General features: G+C 35.8%; 1 protein-coding gene across 8 annotated transcripts in view; it reads right to left on the reverse strand.

Annotated features, from left to right (window-relative positions):
* Window positions 1-8898: 8898 nt before the first annotated feature.
* The window catches only part of LOC121376917 (potassium voltage-gated channel protein Shaw-like), a 238419-nt gene continuing 226210 nt past the window's right edge, over window positions 8899-21107 (reverse strand). For 7 of the 8 annotated variants that reach the window (XM_041504720.1, XM_041504719.1, XM_041504716.1 and 4 more), the window contains 2 exons: window positions 14079-14222; window positions 8899-9137 (listed from right to left, as the gene is read on the reverse strand). In XM_041504720.1, coding sequence (XP_041360654.1) covers window positions 8962-9137; window positions 14079-14222 — 320 coding nt within the window. In that variant the 3' untranslated portion in view covers window positions 8899-8961. Of the gene's footprint in view, window positions 9138-14026; window positions 14223-21107 lie in introns of all 8 variants that reach the window. The other variant, XM_041504717.1, reaches the window with a different exon arrangement.

Here is a 21107-nt window from a genome sequence, read left to right on the forward strand (position 1 = left end):
TTGATTTCAGTGATCATAAAGGGCTCTAATAGTGAGAAATATGCCTTAGTGTTTAAAAGCTAGGATCTCTCCCTTTAATTTATTTAAAATTAGTTAGCTTTGTATCCCATTAATCTTAGTGTCTTCTTAAAATTAGCAATGTCTTGCAAACATTTTGGCCCCACTTAAAGAAACATTCCAGAGTTTGCTGCATTGTAAGATGTTTCCGACTAATAAAATATTTCTACGATTAAACTTACACATTAAATATATTATCCTCTTTAGAATATCAGTGTCGGTATATTTAATGTGTTTCTGGTCGTCTTGATATTTGTAAGAAGCCCAAACTGGATTTTGTCTTCAAATAATTTCGTATATATATATATACGAAAATTTTTTTTATTTTAGGAAATAAAATGAAATTTAACCCAGTACAAATATTAAAACGATAAACACGTTTAAATTACAGCCACTAATATTTTATGCAGAAAAATATATTTGATATGTAATTACAATCGTTAAAAAGTCTCTGTTAGTCGATAACATCTTAAACATTGCAGCAAACTCACGAATGTTCCTTTAATTAAACAGTCTTATTTACAGAGTTATAATTGTATCACGAATGTGTATATATCTATTAAAATATTGGTTTTTCTTTTGTTTTTCAGTATATGCTATGTCTGTCAGTTTTGCTTCATGCAGTAGAGCTATGAAATTTCCCTCACTGTAGTAATTCATATTAAATTCGATCCCGCCATTTTAAGGTAAGCCATATTACTCTGGTTTCCCCATCACTGCCCTGAGACTAGTTAAAGGGAAAGTAGTTTTTTTGCTTGTCTTAGGATGTGAATTAAATAAACAACAACCAAGTACTACAACAGGATTAAATATGAATGCTCAATATAGTACTATCTTAAATGACTCCACATAATCTAAGTTAGAGGAAGAATGAATCATTCCCCTCAATTTTGTTTTTAAAGTGAAGTCTTGTTAAATAAGAGAAAACTTGGAGAGTGGACAGGATATTTGAGTTGAGAGAGGAGAAAAATGTTAATCTAGATAAACAATGTTTTTGTTTTTGTTTTTTTAAACCAATGTAACTGCATGACTTTGAAAGGAAAAAGTCTGTTGAACTGACAGAAGTCTGTTCTAATTTCTATTTATTTATCACAACATCTTAATTTGGTTTTAAGTGAACGATAGCCAAGTTTAAAACGTTTGTTGATAAAACTATAGCTGTCAATGGCTGTGAAAATTAAAATCAATAATAACACTGTGAGGTCATACACATTAATAAAATAACAATATTATTATTGAAAGTAAAAAAAAAAAATTCATTTAGTGACATCTAAGTTTGTAAACTACAATATTGTTAAAACTTTTGCAAAGAACATGTTTTGGTTCAATGCCACAAAAATTGCACACGTTTTGCTCGTAAAATGACACATTTTATAAGCTGAGTAAAAATTCTAAAATATGACATGTGATCTCAACAGCATACCGCTTTGAGACTGGTGTAATATCATTGAGAAAAGCACTCACGATTCACGCATTCATTCATTTCATGTCGCACTATACATGCACACACACACACACACACACACACTTTATGAAGAATTGGTTTTATTTATAAGTCACACTTCTCAATGTTTTACAACCTTCTAAAGCTGAAAGGGGTCGTCGCCGACCAAGATCATCAAAATAAACCGAAGTGTACTTCAATACATCTGTGTGTTCTATCACTGCCGCATGCCTGAGGGTACGAATGATAAAATTAAGTGAATGAATGAATGTTTAACGACACTCCAGCACGAAAATACACATCGGCTATTGGGTGTCATAAAAAGGTAAGTATGTGGAAATATTATCTATACAATTATGTAAAAACACAGTGGGGATCAAATTAAAATCTTAGAAATTAATGGATATATTTTTATTCTTTTTTGATAGATGATGGTAAGAGAACTTCCGTTTAAAACATTTGTCGAAAGTATATGAAATGCAGTGTCCAGTTTCAAAAGATTCCAGATCCATAACCACCTACTTTTAGTAAGGGCACTTATGATCGGTTTTCGTTTTATTACGTACCTCAAATTATTTTCTGTCAGAAAGCCTGACTGGGAATAAAAATCAGAACAAAAGATAAATCTGAATGATAAAAAACAAAACATTTTCCATAATCAAAACTGTATCTCTTCAAAAGACTGAGTCGAAAGGATATTTTGTTGAAGTCGTGATCACTTCCATGAATCAGTATCAGGGGCTTATTCTATTTGATTGTGCCTCCCTAGGATATCCTTTATAGGACATTGCATCCTTGTAGGGCCGTAGCCCAGTGGTACAGCACTCGCTTGATGCGCGGTCAGTGTGGGATCGATCCCCGTCGGTGGGTCCCATTGGGCTATTTCTCGTCCCAGCCAGTGCACCACGACTGGTATAACAGAGGCCGTGGTATGTGCTATTCTGTCTGTGGGATGGTGCATATAAAAGATCCCTTGCTGCTAATCGAAAAGAGTAGAGCATGAAGTGGCGACAGTGGGTTTCCTCTCTCAATATCTGTGTGGCCATATATCCGTAAATAAAATGTGTTGAGTGTGTCGTTAAATAAAACATTTCTTTCTTTCTTTCCTTGTAAGGCCTGTAGGAGAACTGCCACTCTTTAAGATTGGTTTAATGAATAGGTCACTTTGTTCAAAACATGTAATCCTCATCACTATGAATTTAAACATACTGAACTCCACTGAAAACACACGTCAGATTTGTTGTTGTAAAAAGAGTATGAAAAGATATAATAATATAATTATCCAAGTTTGTATAACTGGACAGTGTGCGATTTTGGTTTAAAAATGTTTTTAAGAGTCATAAGGACTCCCTGTTTGCAAATCTTTAGAGCCCGCCACCAACCCAGCGAGCCATGCCATGCGTCTCCAGTAGAACAGAAGATACACTAAATGTTTTGCATGAAACCATGGAAAAGATTGTTATTTCAAGACTGTTTTCCCAGGATTTTGATACTTATGTTGACTGTGTCATTTTGAAAAATCAAAGTAATTTGTACAAATAATTTTTACTAGAGCCATGTGGACTCGTATGCTAGCCAAGCTAGAGAGTCCTGAATGACTTTTACGAGCCATGCGGACTCGTATGCTAGCCAAGCTAGAGAGTCCTGAATGACTTTTACGAGCCATGCGGACTCGTATGCTAGCCAAGCTAGAGAGTCCTGAATGATTTTTACGAGCCATGCGGACTCGCATGCTAGCCTAGCTAGAGTCCTGAATGATTTTTACGAGCCATGCGGACTCGCATGGTAGCCAAGCTAGAGAGTCCTGAATGATTTTTACGAGCCATGCGGACTCGCATGGTAGCCAAGCTAGAGTCCTGAATGATTTTTACGAGCCATGCAGACTCGCATGCTAGCCAAGCTACAGTCCTGAATGATTTTTACGAGCCATGTGGACTCGCATGCTAGCCAAGCTAGAGAGTCCTGAATGATTTTTACGAGCCATGCGGACTCGCATGGTAGCCAAGCTAGAGTCCTGAATGATTTTTACGAGCCATGCAGACTCGCATGCTAGCCAAGCTACAGTCCTGAATGATTTTTACGAGCCATGTGGACTCGCATGCTAGCCAAGCTAGAGAGTCCTGAATGATTTTTACGAGCCATGCGGACTCGCATGCTAGCCAAGCTAGACAGTCCTGAATGATTTTTACGAGCCATGCGGACTCGCATGGTAGCCAAGCTAGAGAGTCCTGAATGATTTTTGTGAGCCATGCGGACTCTTATGCTAGCCAAGCTAGAGAGTCCTGAATGATTTTTACGAGCCATGCGGACTTGTATGGTAGCCAAGCTAGAGAGTCCTGAATGATTTTTGTGAGCCATGCAGGCTTGTATGGTAGCCAAGCTAGAGAGTCCTGAATGATTTTTACGAGCCATGCGGACTTGTATGGTAGCCAAGCTAGAGAGTCCTGAATGATTTTTGTGAGCCATGCAGGCTTGTATGGTAGCCAAGCTAGAGAGTCCTGAATGATTTTTGTGAGCCATGCAGGCTTGTATGGTAGCCAAGCTAGAGAGTCCTGAATGATTTTTGTGAGCCATGCAGACTCTTATGCTAGCCAAGCTAGAGAGTCCTGAATGATTTTTACGAGCCATGCGGACTTGTATGGTAGCCAAGCTAGAGAGTCCTGAATGATTTTTGTGAGCCATGCGGACTTGTATGGTAGCCAAGCTAGAGAGTCCTGAATGATTTTTACGAGCCATGCGGACTTGTATGGTAGCCAAGCTAGAGAGTCCTGAATGATTTTTGTGAGCCATGCGGACTCATATGCTGGCCAAGCTAGAGAGTCCTGAATAATTTTTTGTGAGCCTCAGGCTCCTGGACTCTTCTCAAAATCACACACTGCAGGATGTATTCTGGTACATGTAGGCAGTAAATAATCCCAAAAATGTACACAGGGGTTATGGTTATTGTGTATTTTTATAGCAACCTCACACATGCTACAGTGAAACCCCTCTAAACTGGACCCCCTCGGGACCAAGTAAAATGTCCTTTATTAGAGGTATCTGCTTTAGAGAGGTTATTTTTTGTACAGAGTTTTAAAAAAAGACAATGAAAAATGTAGGGTCTTGGAGGAATTCCAGTGTACAGAGGGGTCTGGTTTTGAGAGGTTTCACTGTATATTAATAACAACTGAACATTGTGTGATGTGTTTTTATTGGAGTTCAGAGTACTGTAGTTGTAGACATGTCTGCTGAAGTGATTGATATAAAATACTTGACCTAGCATACCTAGAGTACTCGTTACCTGGTATGTTTTTACACAAACAATTACTTAAGCCAAATTGTTATTTTAAAAGTACAATGTACTCTGCCCTCAAAATAATTTGAGCAATATTTCTGTAAAAAAAATACTTGCAGTTCTTTGTTTGAAATATTATTCTATGCACATCTGTCTGTGTATTCTGACATCCCTTTGGTAATTTACAGTATCAACAGGAAGGTGTTTGGCACTTGTATTTACACATGCTATATTAAACTGGCAGTCCTCCTACCATATATATTGTGGTCAAGATCAACTATCATCAGTATATAAAGCACCTGACAATGACTCATGGCTGTGTTCTCATGTCTTTATCACAACTTCTTTTGGAATTAGTCTTGTGCAGAAAAATGGTACTGAATATGCTGGCAGCATATTTATAATAGTAATGCATGTTACAACTTTTACTACTTTGCTACACACTTTTAATATTTTTTGGTGTCTTACTAGTGAGTAGATTAAAACATGTTATTATAACTCTTGTTTAAAGGCATATTGTCCCAGACCACTGACCTATTAGCCTATATGGCCTAACAAAATATTACCTGAAAAAAAGAAAAAAGATTTGTCCTTAAATGTACTTTATTCAACCATTTATGAAGCCGCCATATACTCCAACTATTAACAATATTTTGTAAAAATAATTGAATTATGGCAATGGTACGTAATTCAAAAGCTAAATTTGCCGAGAGGGCTGACATGGATTTCACTCCATCATGTTTCAGTTAAGGTGGTGTGAAAGCTGGATTTGGTTTCCAAAAATTAATATAATTTGAATTTATTATCCAATTATAGAGAAATAAGGTCCTTAAATCCGCGACAGTATGCCTTTAAAGTACAAAAACAAGAAAAAAAAGTAATTAATATTTTTTTTGTCATTATGCAACTGAATTTTGGCTCTTTAAATTATGCATTACTTAAAACTTTGTAGTAGCACAAAAATACATTTTTATAAAAACAGACATTACCAAAACCTTGTGGAGCTCAATTACTTTACAGCAGAACAGAACAAGTTTGGAGTATTGAAATACACGGTTATTTTTTAGCAGTCTAAGTTTAGACAGTCAGGGGGCCACCATTTGAGCCCCACTATATGAGCACATTCTCACACAGGTGAATAAATTAAGCCTATAGGTAAAAGAAAAAAAAAAATTCCAACATGGTGCGAGAATTTTCTATCTTGTGCTGACATAAAATAGGATATGACATCATCAAGGAATATTCATGGAAACTGGCGAAGAACAGTCAAGTCTGGCATCCCAGTAGGTGGTTATTCGCACCAAGGCAATTTTGACCAACAGAACACTTGCAAGAAGATACACTTGGTCACAAGAATGGTTGCTACGAGATACCTTTGATCACAGAAATCTTTGCAACAAAATGTCTTTGATCACAAATTTTTTTACTATGAGATACATGTACTTTTAAATCGAGGAATCTGTGCCACAAAATGTCTTTGATCAAAAGAATGTTTACTACAAGATGCTTTTGAATCCAGAAATCCTTGCAACAAAATACATTGGTCACAAGAATGCTTGCAGCAAGATCTGTATGATCACCACAAATCCTTGGTCACAAGAATGCTTGCAGCAAGATCTATATGATCAGCACAAATCCTTGGCAATTGAAAGAGTTGCACTATGATATCTTTGTTCATGCTAGTGCCTGTTACAAAATGTTTTTAATCTTGCTGACAAGAAGATGTTTTAATCATACGAATGCTTGCAGCAAGATATCTTTCATAACAAGAATGCTTGTTAAAGATATTTGATTATGATAATAATACTTGCTTAAAAATATCTCTGATTTTGAAAAAGCTCGTTATAAAATAGCTTTGATCTTGAGAATGCTTAATACATGTACAAGATATATTTGATCCCAAGAATGCTTGCAACAAGAAAAATTTTATGACAATAATGCTTGCTACAAAACCTTTTTTTTTGATTTTGAGAAAGCTTGTCATAAAATATCATTGACCATGAGGATGCTTGCTATGTGTAAAAGATATCTTTAATCGTAAGAATGCTTGATTCAAAATATCTTTGATCCCAAGAATGCTTGCTACAAGGACATTTTTATGACAATAATGCTTGCTACCAAATATCTTTGATCTCAAGAATGCTTGCTACAAGATATCTTGGATCCCAGGAATGCTTGCTACAAGATATCTTGGATCCCAGGAATGCTTGCTACAAGATATCTTGGATCCCAGGAATGCTTGCTACAAGATATCAGATCGCCAAAAATTATTGTAACAAGATATCTTGCTGCAAGGGTTTTGCGATCAAAGATAACTTTCATCATGAGAATGCTTGCAACAAGACCTATATTGGATCACAAAAATACTTAGAACAAGATGTCTCTGATTATGATAATGCTTGCTACAAGATATCAGATCGCCAAAATTTATTGTAACAAGATATCCCTGCCTGCAAGATAACACCCAAGGCCATCAGACACCTGCAAGAAAACATTCAGTTGCTTAGACATTATGTGACCATCACAGCACCTGCATCTACTTATTTCTGATGGTGAGAGCACCGGCCACAAGACACCTTTGATCATCAGAACACCTGCAAGAAGACACCTTTGATTATCAGAACACCTGCCACAAGACACCTTTGATCATCAGAACACCTGCAAGAAGACATCTTTGATCATCTGAACATCTGCCACAAGACACCTTTACTCCTTTGGAACATTTGCATCGAGACACTTGTCTACAGCAAAGTTTCTCTGATCATCAGATTAGCTGCCACGGGACAATTTTAACGATTAGAACATTTGCATCAGAAGACCGTTGACCATCGACTGATCTGCAGCAAGGCTCCTCTGATCACGAGACCGGTGATGCCACGAGCCAACCTTCACAACCACACATCTGCTAGTACATCTGAAACAAGATGTCACCAACCATCGGTATATGTATGCAATAAGATATCCTCGACCACTTCATGTGTCTGTAACAAGATTCTGTTGACGTCTTGATGTGCCTGCAATAAGATATCTTTGACTAGTTGGTGCATCTGCAATAAGGTGTCACTGACAATCTGATGTTTCTGTATGAAGATATCTTTGACCAGTTGGTTTATCTGCAATAAGGTGTCGTAGACGTCTTGGTGTCACTGCATGAAGGTATCTTTGATCACCTGGTTTATCTGCAATAAGGTATCACTGACCATCCAATTTGTCTGTATGAAAATATGCTTGATCATTTGGAGCATCTGCAATAAGGTGTTGTAGACTTCTTGGTGTCTGCATGAACATACCTTTGACCAGTTGGTGCATCTGCAATAAGGTGTCACTGACAATCTGATGTTTCTGTATGAGGATATCTTTGACCAGTTGGTTTATCTGCAATAAGGTGTCGTAGACGTCTTGGTGTCTCTGCATAAATATATTTTTGACCACCTGGTTTATATGCAATAAAATGTCACTAACCATCTGATGTTCTGTTTGAAGAGTTCCTTGACCATTTGGAGCATCTGCAATAAGGTGTTATTGACCATCTGATATTTCTGTATGATTATATCTTGGGATGTGTCTGCAACTAAATATCTGTGACCATGGTAAAAATCTGCAGCAAGGTATCTTTGACCACAGGTATCTATATCCAGGAAGAATCTTTAATCATCTGAATGTCAGCAACAAGCTGACAAGCTGAGATCAAGAAATGGTTTTGTTATATGTTTGAAACCTTCCATCATATCATGTTTCTAGATGATAAAAAATATGAAAAACTCCCACCTGAATCACTATACACAACTCTCCTTTTTTTTTTTTTTTAAAGAACTATCCTTGGAACAAAAACCTGGTCCAATATCTGTATATATTTCAGTTAGGCCTTGGCATTGTGCGGGACTTTTGGGGTTTGTTGTTTTTGTATATAAAATTCTGGCCAGCAGGGATGCCATATTTTTAGTCACAGCCATATACATAAATGACACAGATATGGCCACTTTTGGTAGTCACAACCACATATGGTATTAGTCACATCCATATCTGGTAGTCATGACCATAGAGACACAAATATATATATATATATATATATATATATATATATATATATATATATATATATATATATATGTCATGGCCACGTTTTGGTTGTCACGACTACCGTGAGTCAGCCAATCACAGCAGAATATCACTATATTAGAATGGATCATGTGTTCACTGCGACCAGATTGTTTGTGGTGGCCCCGGGGCTGGTGGGCGAAGCTGTGACTGGCGATGTGGATCCACGCGATCGTTGTTCTGCACTGTTGGACATGTTCGACACGCCACTACTGGTCACTAACGGTTCTATGACCGCACCGTCCACTGGGTACTTCAGTAGATCTACAAACAAGGAAAACATCAAAACTTTAAAAGTAGTTAACATCAAATCTTAAGTATGCGACTTTAATTTTCTGAATTAGCTTAATTAAATTGTCTTTCATCACAAAAATCAAGGTTCGACAAATTCACCAGCCCATAATTGGTCCCGGCTAGTAAATTTGTGGTCAACATCAACTCTTGAATATGTGACTTTAATTTGATTTAAATTATAGCTTTTCTTTCATCACAGAAATCAGGGTTGCATGGACAAGTCCACCGGCCCTTGGTCCTAGCTGGCTAGTGAATTTTAGGTCTTGACTATAGTGGAAATTAGCAACTGTATTATCCAGCCCTCTACGTCAACTATTCCATCTAGAAGCCAGATGGCGCCTACTTGCATTTTTATATACAGTGAAACACTTCTAAACCGGACACCCTTGGGATCAAGACAAATGTCCAGTTTTTAGAGGGATCTGGTTTAGAGGTTAAGTTCTGTCCTAGTTTTTAAAAAGGGACTCTGTAAAGCGTCTGGTTTTGAAGGAATTCCGGTTTACAGAGGGTCCGGTCCTGAGAGGTTTTACTGTAGATAGTATGAAATGTTTATTCACCAAATGAAAAAAATTGGTCACAATGTATAGAGGGCTGTTTATAGGGCATATATAGCCGAAACTTCTGTGAGGGCTAGTGACTTTCGCAAACTGCAGAAACCTTCAGCGCAAAACTCAAGTAACTGAATAACAGAGCTTAGCAAATAGCCGAATAATAAAGCTTAAAAACAGATTACAACAGCTTTAAAATGTATAATGTTGATCAAACTACAATGTATCTGTGTAATAATGAATAATAAATAATAAAGCTTATGAATGACTAAACAATACTTGTGAATATATCACTGAATAATAAAGCTTATGAAACTAAATAACTGATTAACATATTTTACAAACTGTTAAATGAATAAAGTGTATAAATACTCAAATAACACAATGTATAATAATACACATAACTGAATAGTACAGTTAGCCTTATAAACAATACTTATAATATATATATAATAATAGCTTATATATATATATATATATATATATACAAACTGTATATATATATAGTGTATATATATATATATACACACACACACACACACATGTATATTAACTGAATAATAAAGCTTACAAATTAATTTTAATAACTGAATTATAAAGCTTGTACTTAAGGTAAGCAAATAACACTGCTTATAGCAGAGTAACAGATACACAAATTATAAGATAAAGCTTGTACTTAAGGTAAGCAAATAACACTGCTTATAGCAGAGTAACAGATACACAAATTATAAGATAAAGCTTGTACTTAAGGTAAGCAAATAACACTGCTTATAGCAGAGTAACAGATACACAAATTATAAGATAAAGCTTGTACTTAAGGTAAGCAAATAACACTGCTTATAGCAGAGTAACAGATACACAAATTATAAGATAAAGCTTGTAAACAGAAAAGTGAATAATAGCTGACAGGCTGACAAAAAAACACAACGTTTTCACACCAATGGCACAAAACTAAAAGTGCACACACAGGCAAGAGCTGTAACAGAAAATATTGAACAACGTAGTATGCAGATCTAACTTGATAATACTTTTGTAACTAGAGAAAAAAGAATGTGCATCCAGGTTACCGTAGCAACAGTATTACAGACTGACAACAGACTATTCTGAGGAGATACAGTCAGTTGCTATGGTTATGTACTCTTCACGTTTAGTCGAAAGGAATTTAGGGAACACCATTTATCAATGTACGGGTCAACAACAAAGTTTTTTAAAAAGGGGGAAAAAGAAAGGAATGTTTTATTTATGACACTCCAGTTCATCTTTTATTAAAGGCATACTGTCACAGATTTAAGGACTTAAAGTGACAGACCCTAGTTTTTAAACACTACGGCATATTTTTCACTATTGGAGCAGTTTTCAATAACTGAAATAAGACATTACTTTATTTATTGTTTATATTATCTATTTCCGTACATGCGAAATGTCATCCTAGTGCTTTTAATATCACAAAATGCATTTGTCATATTTTTAAAAACCCACGTGCATCCGTAAAGTAACAATTATGCAGTCGAGATCCAGTTTATATTTAGAAAGTATTTCACCCTTTCAACGTCACAGACTCTTGTTTCAGTCTGTTGTAACGTTATCCAAGTGTGTTACAGGTTTGTATATTAACCTTTAGACTACTGGATTAATTTTTAACGAAAACCACGTCGAGTGGGTACAAGTTTATAATTTTTACTCACATATATTCACTTAAATGTTTTATAAATACATGAAATAAAGTTCATATATGAATCGGTAAGTATTATTTTCGTGTCTTTTTTGTAATTTTTATTATTTTTATATCGGCTAATTCGATTAATGGTGATTAAAATTAGGCAAACAATCGAAAAAGTTGCATTTACTTACGGGCATTTGTGGCCAGCTGTCCAGTATTTATGTCCATTATTCCTGATAACAGTAGTTTTTTTACCTGATTTTTTTTTTAAACCTGAACTACGATTCATATTGCAATATTTAGTAATTTTCATTGTTGGTAAAACGATCAAATTTATTATCAAATTAGCTGTCACAATCAGCTATCGATCCCTGAAAATGACTGTGATGTGCCGCCATTGTTGTCAAGCGAAAATACTTTTCGAAAACCACTTTTTGAACTCAAAATATCAAGGTATTTTCAATTGAAAAAATCAAAACAAAAGCCACCATTTTGAAAAAAAAAATCGTTTTTCTTTTATTATATTTCCGTTTCTGGTGAGTGCCGTGTGCAAAATATGAATTGGGGAATGCTCTGTATACAGTGTATACAGTATGTCGACTGATGTGACGTCGGGCGAGATATCTCGCCTGCAGTAATCAGAAGGTTAACTAAACTTATAGTGTCCATTTTTACGGGTTGAAACTAGGGTCTGTGCCTTTAAGGCTGGTAGCCTCGGTGACGCAGTGGTTAAGCTACAGGCTGGTAGGTACAGGGTTCGCAGCCCGGTACCGGCTCCAAACTAGAGCGAGTTCTTAAAGGCATACTGTCACGGATTTAAGGACTTTATTTTCCATTAGCAGCAAGGATCTTTTGTATGAACTTTCCTACAGGCAGGATAGCATATACAATGTACCACTGCCGTTGATATACCAATCATGTGAACCCCTACCACACTTGGCCAAAATTTCTCCCAGTTTCTGTTAACCTATGGCCATGATTTTTGCACCAAACGATGCATCATGGAACACTCTTTAAACGCATATATAACAATTATTCCCCCGGTTTGTTTTCATCAAGTTATGTTCAAGCAAAGTTAGCGGAAGTTTCTTATTTTGTTCAGTATATGTGTCTGTTTGTCTGTGTTGTGTGTGTGTGTGTGTGTGTATGTAGTATATATGATTTTATAAAATTTAACACAGTACGCCACTGTTCCCTAATACCTACAGGTACAAGTGTCCATGGACAGTGTAGACCATTTTTCTTCCAAGACCAAAATTATTTAAAAGGGGGAATAACTCTTGAGGTGGTTAAAATATTTTTTGTTTTGTTTTTTGTTTCTTTGCTCAAACAGGTTGTACATGTACATACCAGAAAAACCCACATCTAAATTTGATTTGCATAAAAAAAAAAAAATCAAAATAAAATCTTGGCAGATGTGAAGAAACTGACCTCAGATGGACAGAAAAATTAAAGGACTGGGATACATACAGTACACAAACCAACCATAGAGGTAGTACTAAACCAAATAACTTCCGGCTGGGTCAAAGTTCGAGGTGTAAACAACTTTTGATAGAGAAGTGAACACCACAAGTCCTGTGATTGGTGATAAATGTGAGTGTGTTGGATGTAAAAAACAAGAAAGAAAAAAAAGTTTCATCTGGGCAAAAAATGCATGCAATTTTATTTCATCAAGTACTGCTGTGTCAAGTAGCCTTGTGCTTGAAACATGTATGGGGTACCTGTAAAACAAAGTACTCAAATTTTGTGTAGAACTAGGGTAGTCATAGACCTACCCCGTTATCTCAGAAATGAGCAGGTTGACACCCCCCCAATTTTTTCTGATTCACTTTAAGTGTGAGGGGTGGTAGTATTTATATCTGTAGCATTTATGTCAATTGATAAGCTGCAGGTACAGGTAGGAGTTTTAGCCACATATGTTACAAATATTTATTTATTTATTTATTTTAATTTTTTTGACATATGTTACTATTGTCATCTATGGGATTTGATTTGGTAGTATACACCCTAAAGTCATCTAAACATAGGTGGTCACCTAGAAGCTTTCCCCTCTGTTTTACCCATTGACTTGATCAATTCTGGAAGAGGAATTTATGGCTTAAAGCATTTACATCGATTGTATGTGTTGCTAGGTGACTTTATTGTTTTATCACTTACTGTAATAGGACACAGTCAATAGATGCATGGTGCTCTCAGAATAGGAGGAAAGAGATACAGGGCTAACTCTGGGTAAGCAAAACATTTCGTCAACTTGTCTATTAAACTTAAAAAATTGCAGAAATTGTCAGTTATTTTCTTTAAAATGTCAATTATTACACGAAAAAATTATTTCGCCAAACTAAAATAAAATTCACCAACTGCTTTCAAAATTCACAACTGGCGAATTTGGCGAGTGCCAGAGGTAGCCCTGAGATGACCCCAAAAGGTGTGACATCAACAATGGTTAAAAAAAGACAAAAAAGAAAGAAAAATAACTGTGTTCCCTAAATTGTTTCAAGTAGTATAGGTCAATAGGCTGTATGTACAGACAACCATTCACAAAGCTGACAGCAAAAGTCATCTATGTCGTCATAGTAACGACCGACTGCAGGGATCATCTAGACGAGCGAGCGAGAGACACACACCACCGCGCTGTGACAATCAAAACTGACCTGCTGCCGTCTGGTGTCCGTCTGTCCGAGCAGCTAACATGTTAAAAGGTACCTTTTTCTGAATTTCTATCTTCGGTGAACTGGTGCGGAGTGGTGGCCCCTATTGTCACTGCGGAGCTGGTTGTGGAGTTCATGGCCAGCTGGGCGTTTGGCGTAACCAACAGACTGGACAGGGCGGTCGTAGCGCTTTGGGTGTCTGCAACACAGAGGAGATTCATTGAGATTTAAAAATAAATACATTATTTCATCAGTGTTATATTATATATATTCCAGTACTGTTATATACATCAGTGTTACAGTCTATCAGTGTGACATATATACATAGTCCATCAGTGTTATACATACAAAGTCCATTATTGTTATATACATGTACATCAGTGTTACACATAGTCCATTAGTGTTACACATAGTCCGTTAGTGTTACACATAGTCCATCAGTGTTACACAGTCCATCAATGTATTAATTCATTCGGTGTTATAAAGTCAATAAGTTATATAAGTTCCCACAGGCAGGACAGCACAAACCATGGCCTTTGTTGAACCAGTTATGGATCACTGGTCGGTGCAAGTGGATTACACCTACCCACTGAGCCTTGCGGAGCACTCACTCAGGGTTTGGAGTCGGTATCTGGATTAAAAACCCCATGCCTCGACTGGGATCCGAACCCAGTACCTACCAGCCTGTAGACCGATGGCCTAACCACGATGCCACCGAGGCCAGTATAAGTTATATGAAGTCGATTGTTGTTCATTATTGTTGTTGTATACATCAGTTATAGTCCATCAGTGTTATATATTCCATTCAGTGTTATAAAGTCAATAAGTTATGCCAGTCCATCAGTGTTATACATAGTCCATCAGTGTTATATATTCCATTCAGTGTTATAAAGTCAATAAGTTATACCACTCCATCAGTGTTATACATAGTCCATCAGTTTTATACATATACTTGGTAATTGTTATATACATCAGTGTTACATGTACATGTAGCCCATCAGTGTCATAAATATTCCATAAAGTGTTATAGTCAGTCAATTATACATAGTCCATCAGTGTTAAACATAGTTAATAATTATTGTTACATACATCAGTGTCATATACATAGTCCATAAGTATTTTAAATAGTTCATTCAGTGTTATCAAGTAAATCAAGTATATATGTATATAGTCCAGTGTTATACATACATATATAGTTCATTATTGTTATTTCGTACACACCTGTTGGTGAGAACATCATTCGTTATCTTTGATAACTCATACCTGTTTACATATGTATGCGTGTTAACAATTTAAACATGTATGACTGGCTGCTCCTAGGTGATGACCAGGTCACCAATGCCATACATCCAATGAAAAAACAGCACTGCTGAAATCAATTACACTGTGACACACATATGTAGTTAATTCCTGATAATCATTTGTCTGTGACGCGCAAGTTAACTACAAGTGCAAAGGCTGTAAATAGTCGAAAAAGATGTAAAAATTTGCTTAAAACCTTGTTTGTGAGGATATGTAAGAAATAAAATAATACATTTGTGTCCGTTAAGATTCTATTTATCTTACAACTCATTGTTTAAAAATGTATCAAACTCGCTTTTGCTCGTTAAGATACATTTTAATTAAAACAACTTGTTGTGAGATAAATGGTATCTAATGGCCACTCATGTATTATTCTCAATACACATCTACATTTATGTTATATATACATGTAGTGCATCAGTGTTATTAAGTCCAGTGTTCGAGATTAACGGTATCCCGATATCCCAGAGATACCAGAATTTAATTTTGGATACCAGACTTCAATAACCCAGTATCGATCCCACCGGGATACCATATAATGTTGTCGATTTATTTTAATCCTGCGTTTTTCTTTTTCGCTGAAACAATGAAAGTCGTCATTTACTGGTGAAGTTAAGTAACAGTGTCGTCCAAGTTTGCTACGATGTTATTTATGAATTTCATTTAAGTGGGATACTAAATTCTCAGGTGGGATACCAGATTTTGAAATGTTAGTATCCAACTGGGATACTGCCCAAAATTTTTAATCTCGAACACTGAAGTCAGTCAATTATACATAGTCCACCAGTATGGTCATAGTTCATTGTTGTTATATACATTGGTGTTATATAGTCCATCAGTGTTATACGTACAGTCCATCAGTTTTATACATAGCTCCATCAATGTTATATAGTCCATCAGTGCTATACGTACAGTCCATCAGTATTATGTATAGTCCATCAGTGTTATACTTACAAAATCCATCACTATTAAACATACAAAGTCCATCAATGTCACACATACACATTTCTTCAGTATTGTATAATCATAGTCCATCGGTTATATATAAAGGTCAATCAGTGTGAATTATACATACTCCATCAATGTCATTCATATAAAATCCATGATAGAGATGGTTCATGTTATGATACATGTATACCATGCATACAGTGAAATGCATTAAAAAATAAGATATTGAATAATTGTCAATATGATAATATATTGCAATGCACTACAATAATAATTATGTATTTTATCCTTAAACATGAATGTTATTATACAGTTCGTCCCATCATTCTATAAAAATGTTTTTTTCTTGTAAATAATTTCAGTTTGGTTTAACGTAAGAAGAAATGTAGAAGTGTTTCAAAAATTAAAAAAACAATTACTATTTTTGTGTGCAATTTACAAATCAATTGGCTCAGAAATAAATAACTTGTAATAAAAAGTTTGTTTTATTTAACGACGCCACTAGAGCACATTGATTTTTAATCTTATCATCGGCTATTGGACGTCAAACATATGGTCATTCTGACACTGTTTTTAGAGGAAACCCGCTGTCGCCACATAGGCTACTCTTCTTTACGACAGGCAGCAAGGGATCTTTTATTTGTGCTTCCCACAGGCAGGATAGCACAAACCATGGCCTTTGTTGAACCAGTTATGGATCACTGGTCGGTGCAAGTGGTTTACACCTACCCATTGAGCCTTGCGGAGCACTCACTCAGGGTTTGGAGTCGGTATCTGGATTAAAAATCCCATGCCTCGACTGGGATCCGAACCCAGTACCTACCAGCCTGTAGACCGATGGCCTGCCACGACGCCACCGAGGCCGCTAACTTGTAATAAATTTCACAGTATGAAAAAAGGCGTTCCCTGTGGGACTGACTGTAGATACTGCTGCCATTGGATATCAAGCTGTCACATACAAATACACATAACTTTGAGGCAATAAAACATTCAGTCTTGTAGTAAATGTAAATTTAAAGTAAAATCTAAAATGTTAATTAAATGTAAAATAAACAATATAATCCCAACATTAAACAAACTTCTTATTCTTATTTCATCAATGTACATGTATAATGTCAATAACAAACTAGAATTGTGATTAAACGGTACATTATTATAGGAGTATAATGTCAACAACAAACTAGAATTGTGATTAAATAGTACATTGTTATAGGAGTATGAATTGTGATTAAATAGTACATTGTTATAGGAGTATGAATTATGATTAAATAGTACATTATTATAGGAGTATGAATTATGATTAAATAGTACATTATTATAGGAGTATGAATTAGCATGAAATAAAATTTAGTGCTAAGGAGTGAAACCTCTCAAAACTAGACCCTCTGTAAACTGGAATTCCCCCAAAACTGGACATTTTTCATGGTCCTTTTTTAAAACTCAGTACAGAAATTAACCTTTCTAATCCACATACCTCTTTAAACCAGACATTTTACTTGGTGCTGATGGTGTCCAGTTTAGAGGGGTTTCACTGTATTTTGTTTTTGTTAGGGCATGTACCGGTATGTTTAAAATATAGACACTATATGTAACTTGTTTTTAATATAAAAATCGTCTCAGAATGTGATAAATACATATACACATGTACCTATTATTATTCAAATAAAGACCATTGTATTTTGATCATAATTAATCTATGTACTTTTCTATAAAACTAGAAATACAATTGTATAAAAAAACAGTCTATTGTTTTTATCTGCTGTTATATCATTGGTGCAGACATTATATTTAATGTTTGTTTTGTTTAACAACACCACTAGAGCACATTGGTTTATTAATCATCAGCCATTGGATGTCAAACATTTGGTAATTTTGACATAGTCTTAGAGAGGAAACCCACTATATTGTTTCCATTAGTAACAAGGGATCTTTTATATACACCAACCCATAGACAGGATAGCACATACCACAACACGTTATATTTATAATCATAGGACCACGCAGTGAGTACAACTCAAATGCAGGCAATTAAAGGAAGACCTACTGCTATAGTTACTTAAATAAAATTAAATATATTTTAAGTACAGTTACAGCTACAGAAATAAAGTATAGTACAGGTATTTTACTCATATAGGTATGAAAGGGATATTCCACTGTATGTAGATACCGGACCCTCTGTAAACCGGAATTCCATCAAAACCGGACCCTCTGTAAACCGGAATTCCCTCAAAACCGGACCCTCTGTAAACCGGAATTCCCTCAAAACCGGACCCTCTGTAAACCGGAATTCCCTAAAAACTGGACATTTTTCGTGGCCCCTTTCTGAATATCTATATTATTCTCTCTAAACCGGATACCTCCTGAAACCGGACTTTTTGCTTGTATATTAGGGGTTTTTGTTTAAAGATTTTAACAAAATTTAACATAATTTATTATTATACATGATTATACACTTGAGGTATAGAAGTCAGATATATTTATGATAATTAATGTAAGTCTCACAAGGGAATTATTTGATGATGTAAACTCTGATCCTAATTAGGGTTCCATAGGATAATATATAAGGGTTTCAATTATCAGAGGTTTTTTTTTGTTAGATACGGTAAATTGCATGTGGGTTTTTTTTCTTTCAAATCTGATACACAATGATGCAGATTTTAGGGTTAACTCACACACCAGCCAGTTAAAGGGTTAACTCACACACCAGCCAGTTAAAGGGTTAACTCACACACCAGCCAGTTAAAGGGTTAACAATATGCATATTACACAAACCATGCGCACCAGGGCAGTAACTCTGGACACCAGCTGAATGATGAAGTAGGCAATAAACATCAATGAAAATGCAATGGAATTCCCAAAATATGAATTAACAACACAGATGTAAATCCCCAAAATGCAACCCAAACCTGCATATAAAATTATGTTAGTGTACAAAATGTTAACAAAGTTAATAATCATTAGGTATGTGTAAGTCCTATGATTTTTGTGTGTTGTAGAATGTATCAGGGCTTCTAGATTATGGTAGCCCCACTCCCATGGCTAGTGATATTTAATGTTGGGCTAGTAAATAACTACTATTGCCATGCCCGACAGGGCTTCTAGATTATGGTAGCCCCACTCCCATGGCTAGTGATATTCAATGTTGGGCTAGTAAATAACTACTATTGCCATGCTCAACGGCTAGTGAACTTTTTTTGGTCAAATGTTGCAGTTAAGTCCATTTTGTAAATATGAATATCCTGCCCCAACCCCAACCCCCCCACCCCACCCCAATGTTAGTGTTTTTAAGCTCCTTCTTTAGGTAACATATCTAATTATTACTATTATTTAGTAAACTTTTATTTACTTAAAGAAAAGTAGGGCTAGTGAATTTTTAATCATCAGGGCTCGAACTTAACGATGGCACCACTGGCAATTGCGATACTAATTGCCATAGGCTGGAAGTATCACCGATGGCACAAAAATGCTGTTGGTAAAGCTCGTCAGTAACGGCAAAATTTTTACACCTGGCTGCCAGTATATAACATTAGTACATTAAAAATATGTCTACATACAGCAAAATAACCTTTCAGTCTTAATTATTTGCTGCAAAAGTCTTTTCTATTTTTTCAATTGCCATGGGCAGACTTTAAATTGCTGTCGGTGGTCCATTTTACTCACGGCAATTTTGTTTTAAATTTCCGTGGGAGACAAATTCTTAAGTTCGAGCCCTGAATCATGGCTAGTAAATCTTAAAAATCACTGATTCAATGGCTAATTGATATTATAAAAATTCTACAAGCTCTGAATGTTTTCAGAGAAAAAAAGAAAAAACACCCAGTTCTTTCTGCTACTGACCGAGGTACATGCATTACGTACACACGCCTGTACAATAAGATACTTCATCCCCAAGGCATTTTCAGGCCTAGCGCTGCTTATAGAACTTTTAGAATCTAGACTCAAGACTAAAAGTCTGTGACTTTAATGTCATGGCAACACCCTGCAAATTGCATGTGTGTGACCTCATTATAGATGGGAGTCTAGAACAGTTTTAAGCATGGACTAAAGAAAGTGGGGATCCAGGATTTTTTAAGGCCCGGGGGGAGGGGGGGGGGAGAGAATCATAACATTAATACATTGAGACTAGTTTTATAACAGTTTTAAACTGTCTAAATTAAGCGGGGATCCAGGATTTTTAATAGAGGGGAGCTCATAATATTAATACATTGTGTTTCAGTGACACCGATAACAAGATACCCCACCTTAATTATACAAAGAAAACATTAACTGACCAAAAATGGAGAAAGCCATAGACCCTTGTACGACCCACACCTCCACCACCCCCACACCTAAATACTGGCAAATCAGGGGCAATGCACAGTTTTCAAAGAGGTACGACATGGTCGTACCACTTTTTTTTTTGTGGATTATATTTGTTGTATCTGTGAAAATGTCCTTCAGGTTGCATAGTATCAAAGAAAAGAGTACCATGTCAAGGTTCGACGTGCACCGTCAAATATTTAAGGAGTAAAAGCAGCTGTGGGTGTGATTGGTAGTAATATGTGACATTGATTATTTGTGCAAATACTATTATCCATTGAGAATAAATAAATACACTTTTATTTGTTATACAGTTGTTATGCAGTATATACCAGAGGTTGAAACTAATGCGGGGTACCCCCAAAAATGGAACTGCAATTTTCAGCAAAAATGACGGTTGCTATTAAAAACATAAATTAAATCTCTTAAATGATACGTGACCCCCCATTTTCTTGCAGCTAGATTAGATGTGAGGTGCCACACTTTCTATTGCTGTACTTCCTGGGTGTGTTGAAACGCTGCTTATATCAGTTTT

The sequence above is a fragment of the Gigantopelta aegis genome, chromosome 7 (genome assembly GCF_016097555.1).
Source record: "Gigantopelta aegis isolate Gae_Host chromosome 7, Gae_host_genome, whole genome shotgun sequence".
Lineage (NCBI taxonomy): Eukaryota > Metazoa > Mollusca > Gastropoda > Neomphalida > Peltospiridae > Gigantopelta > Gigantopelta aegis.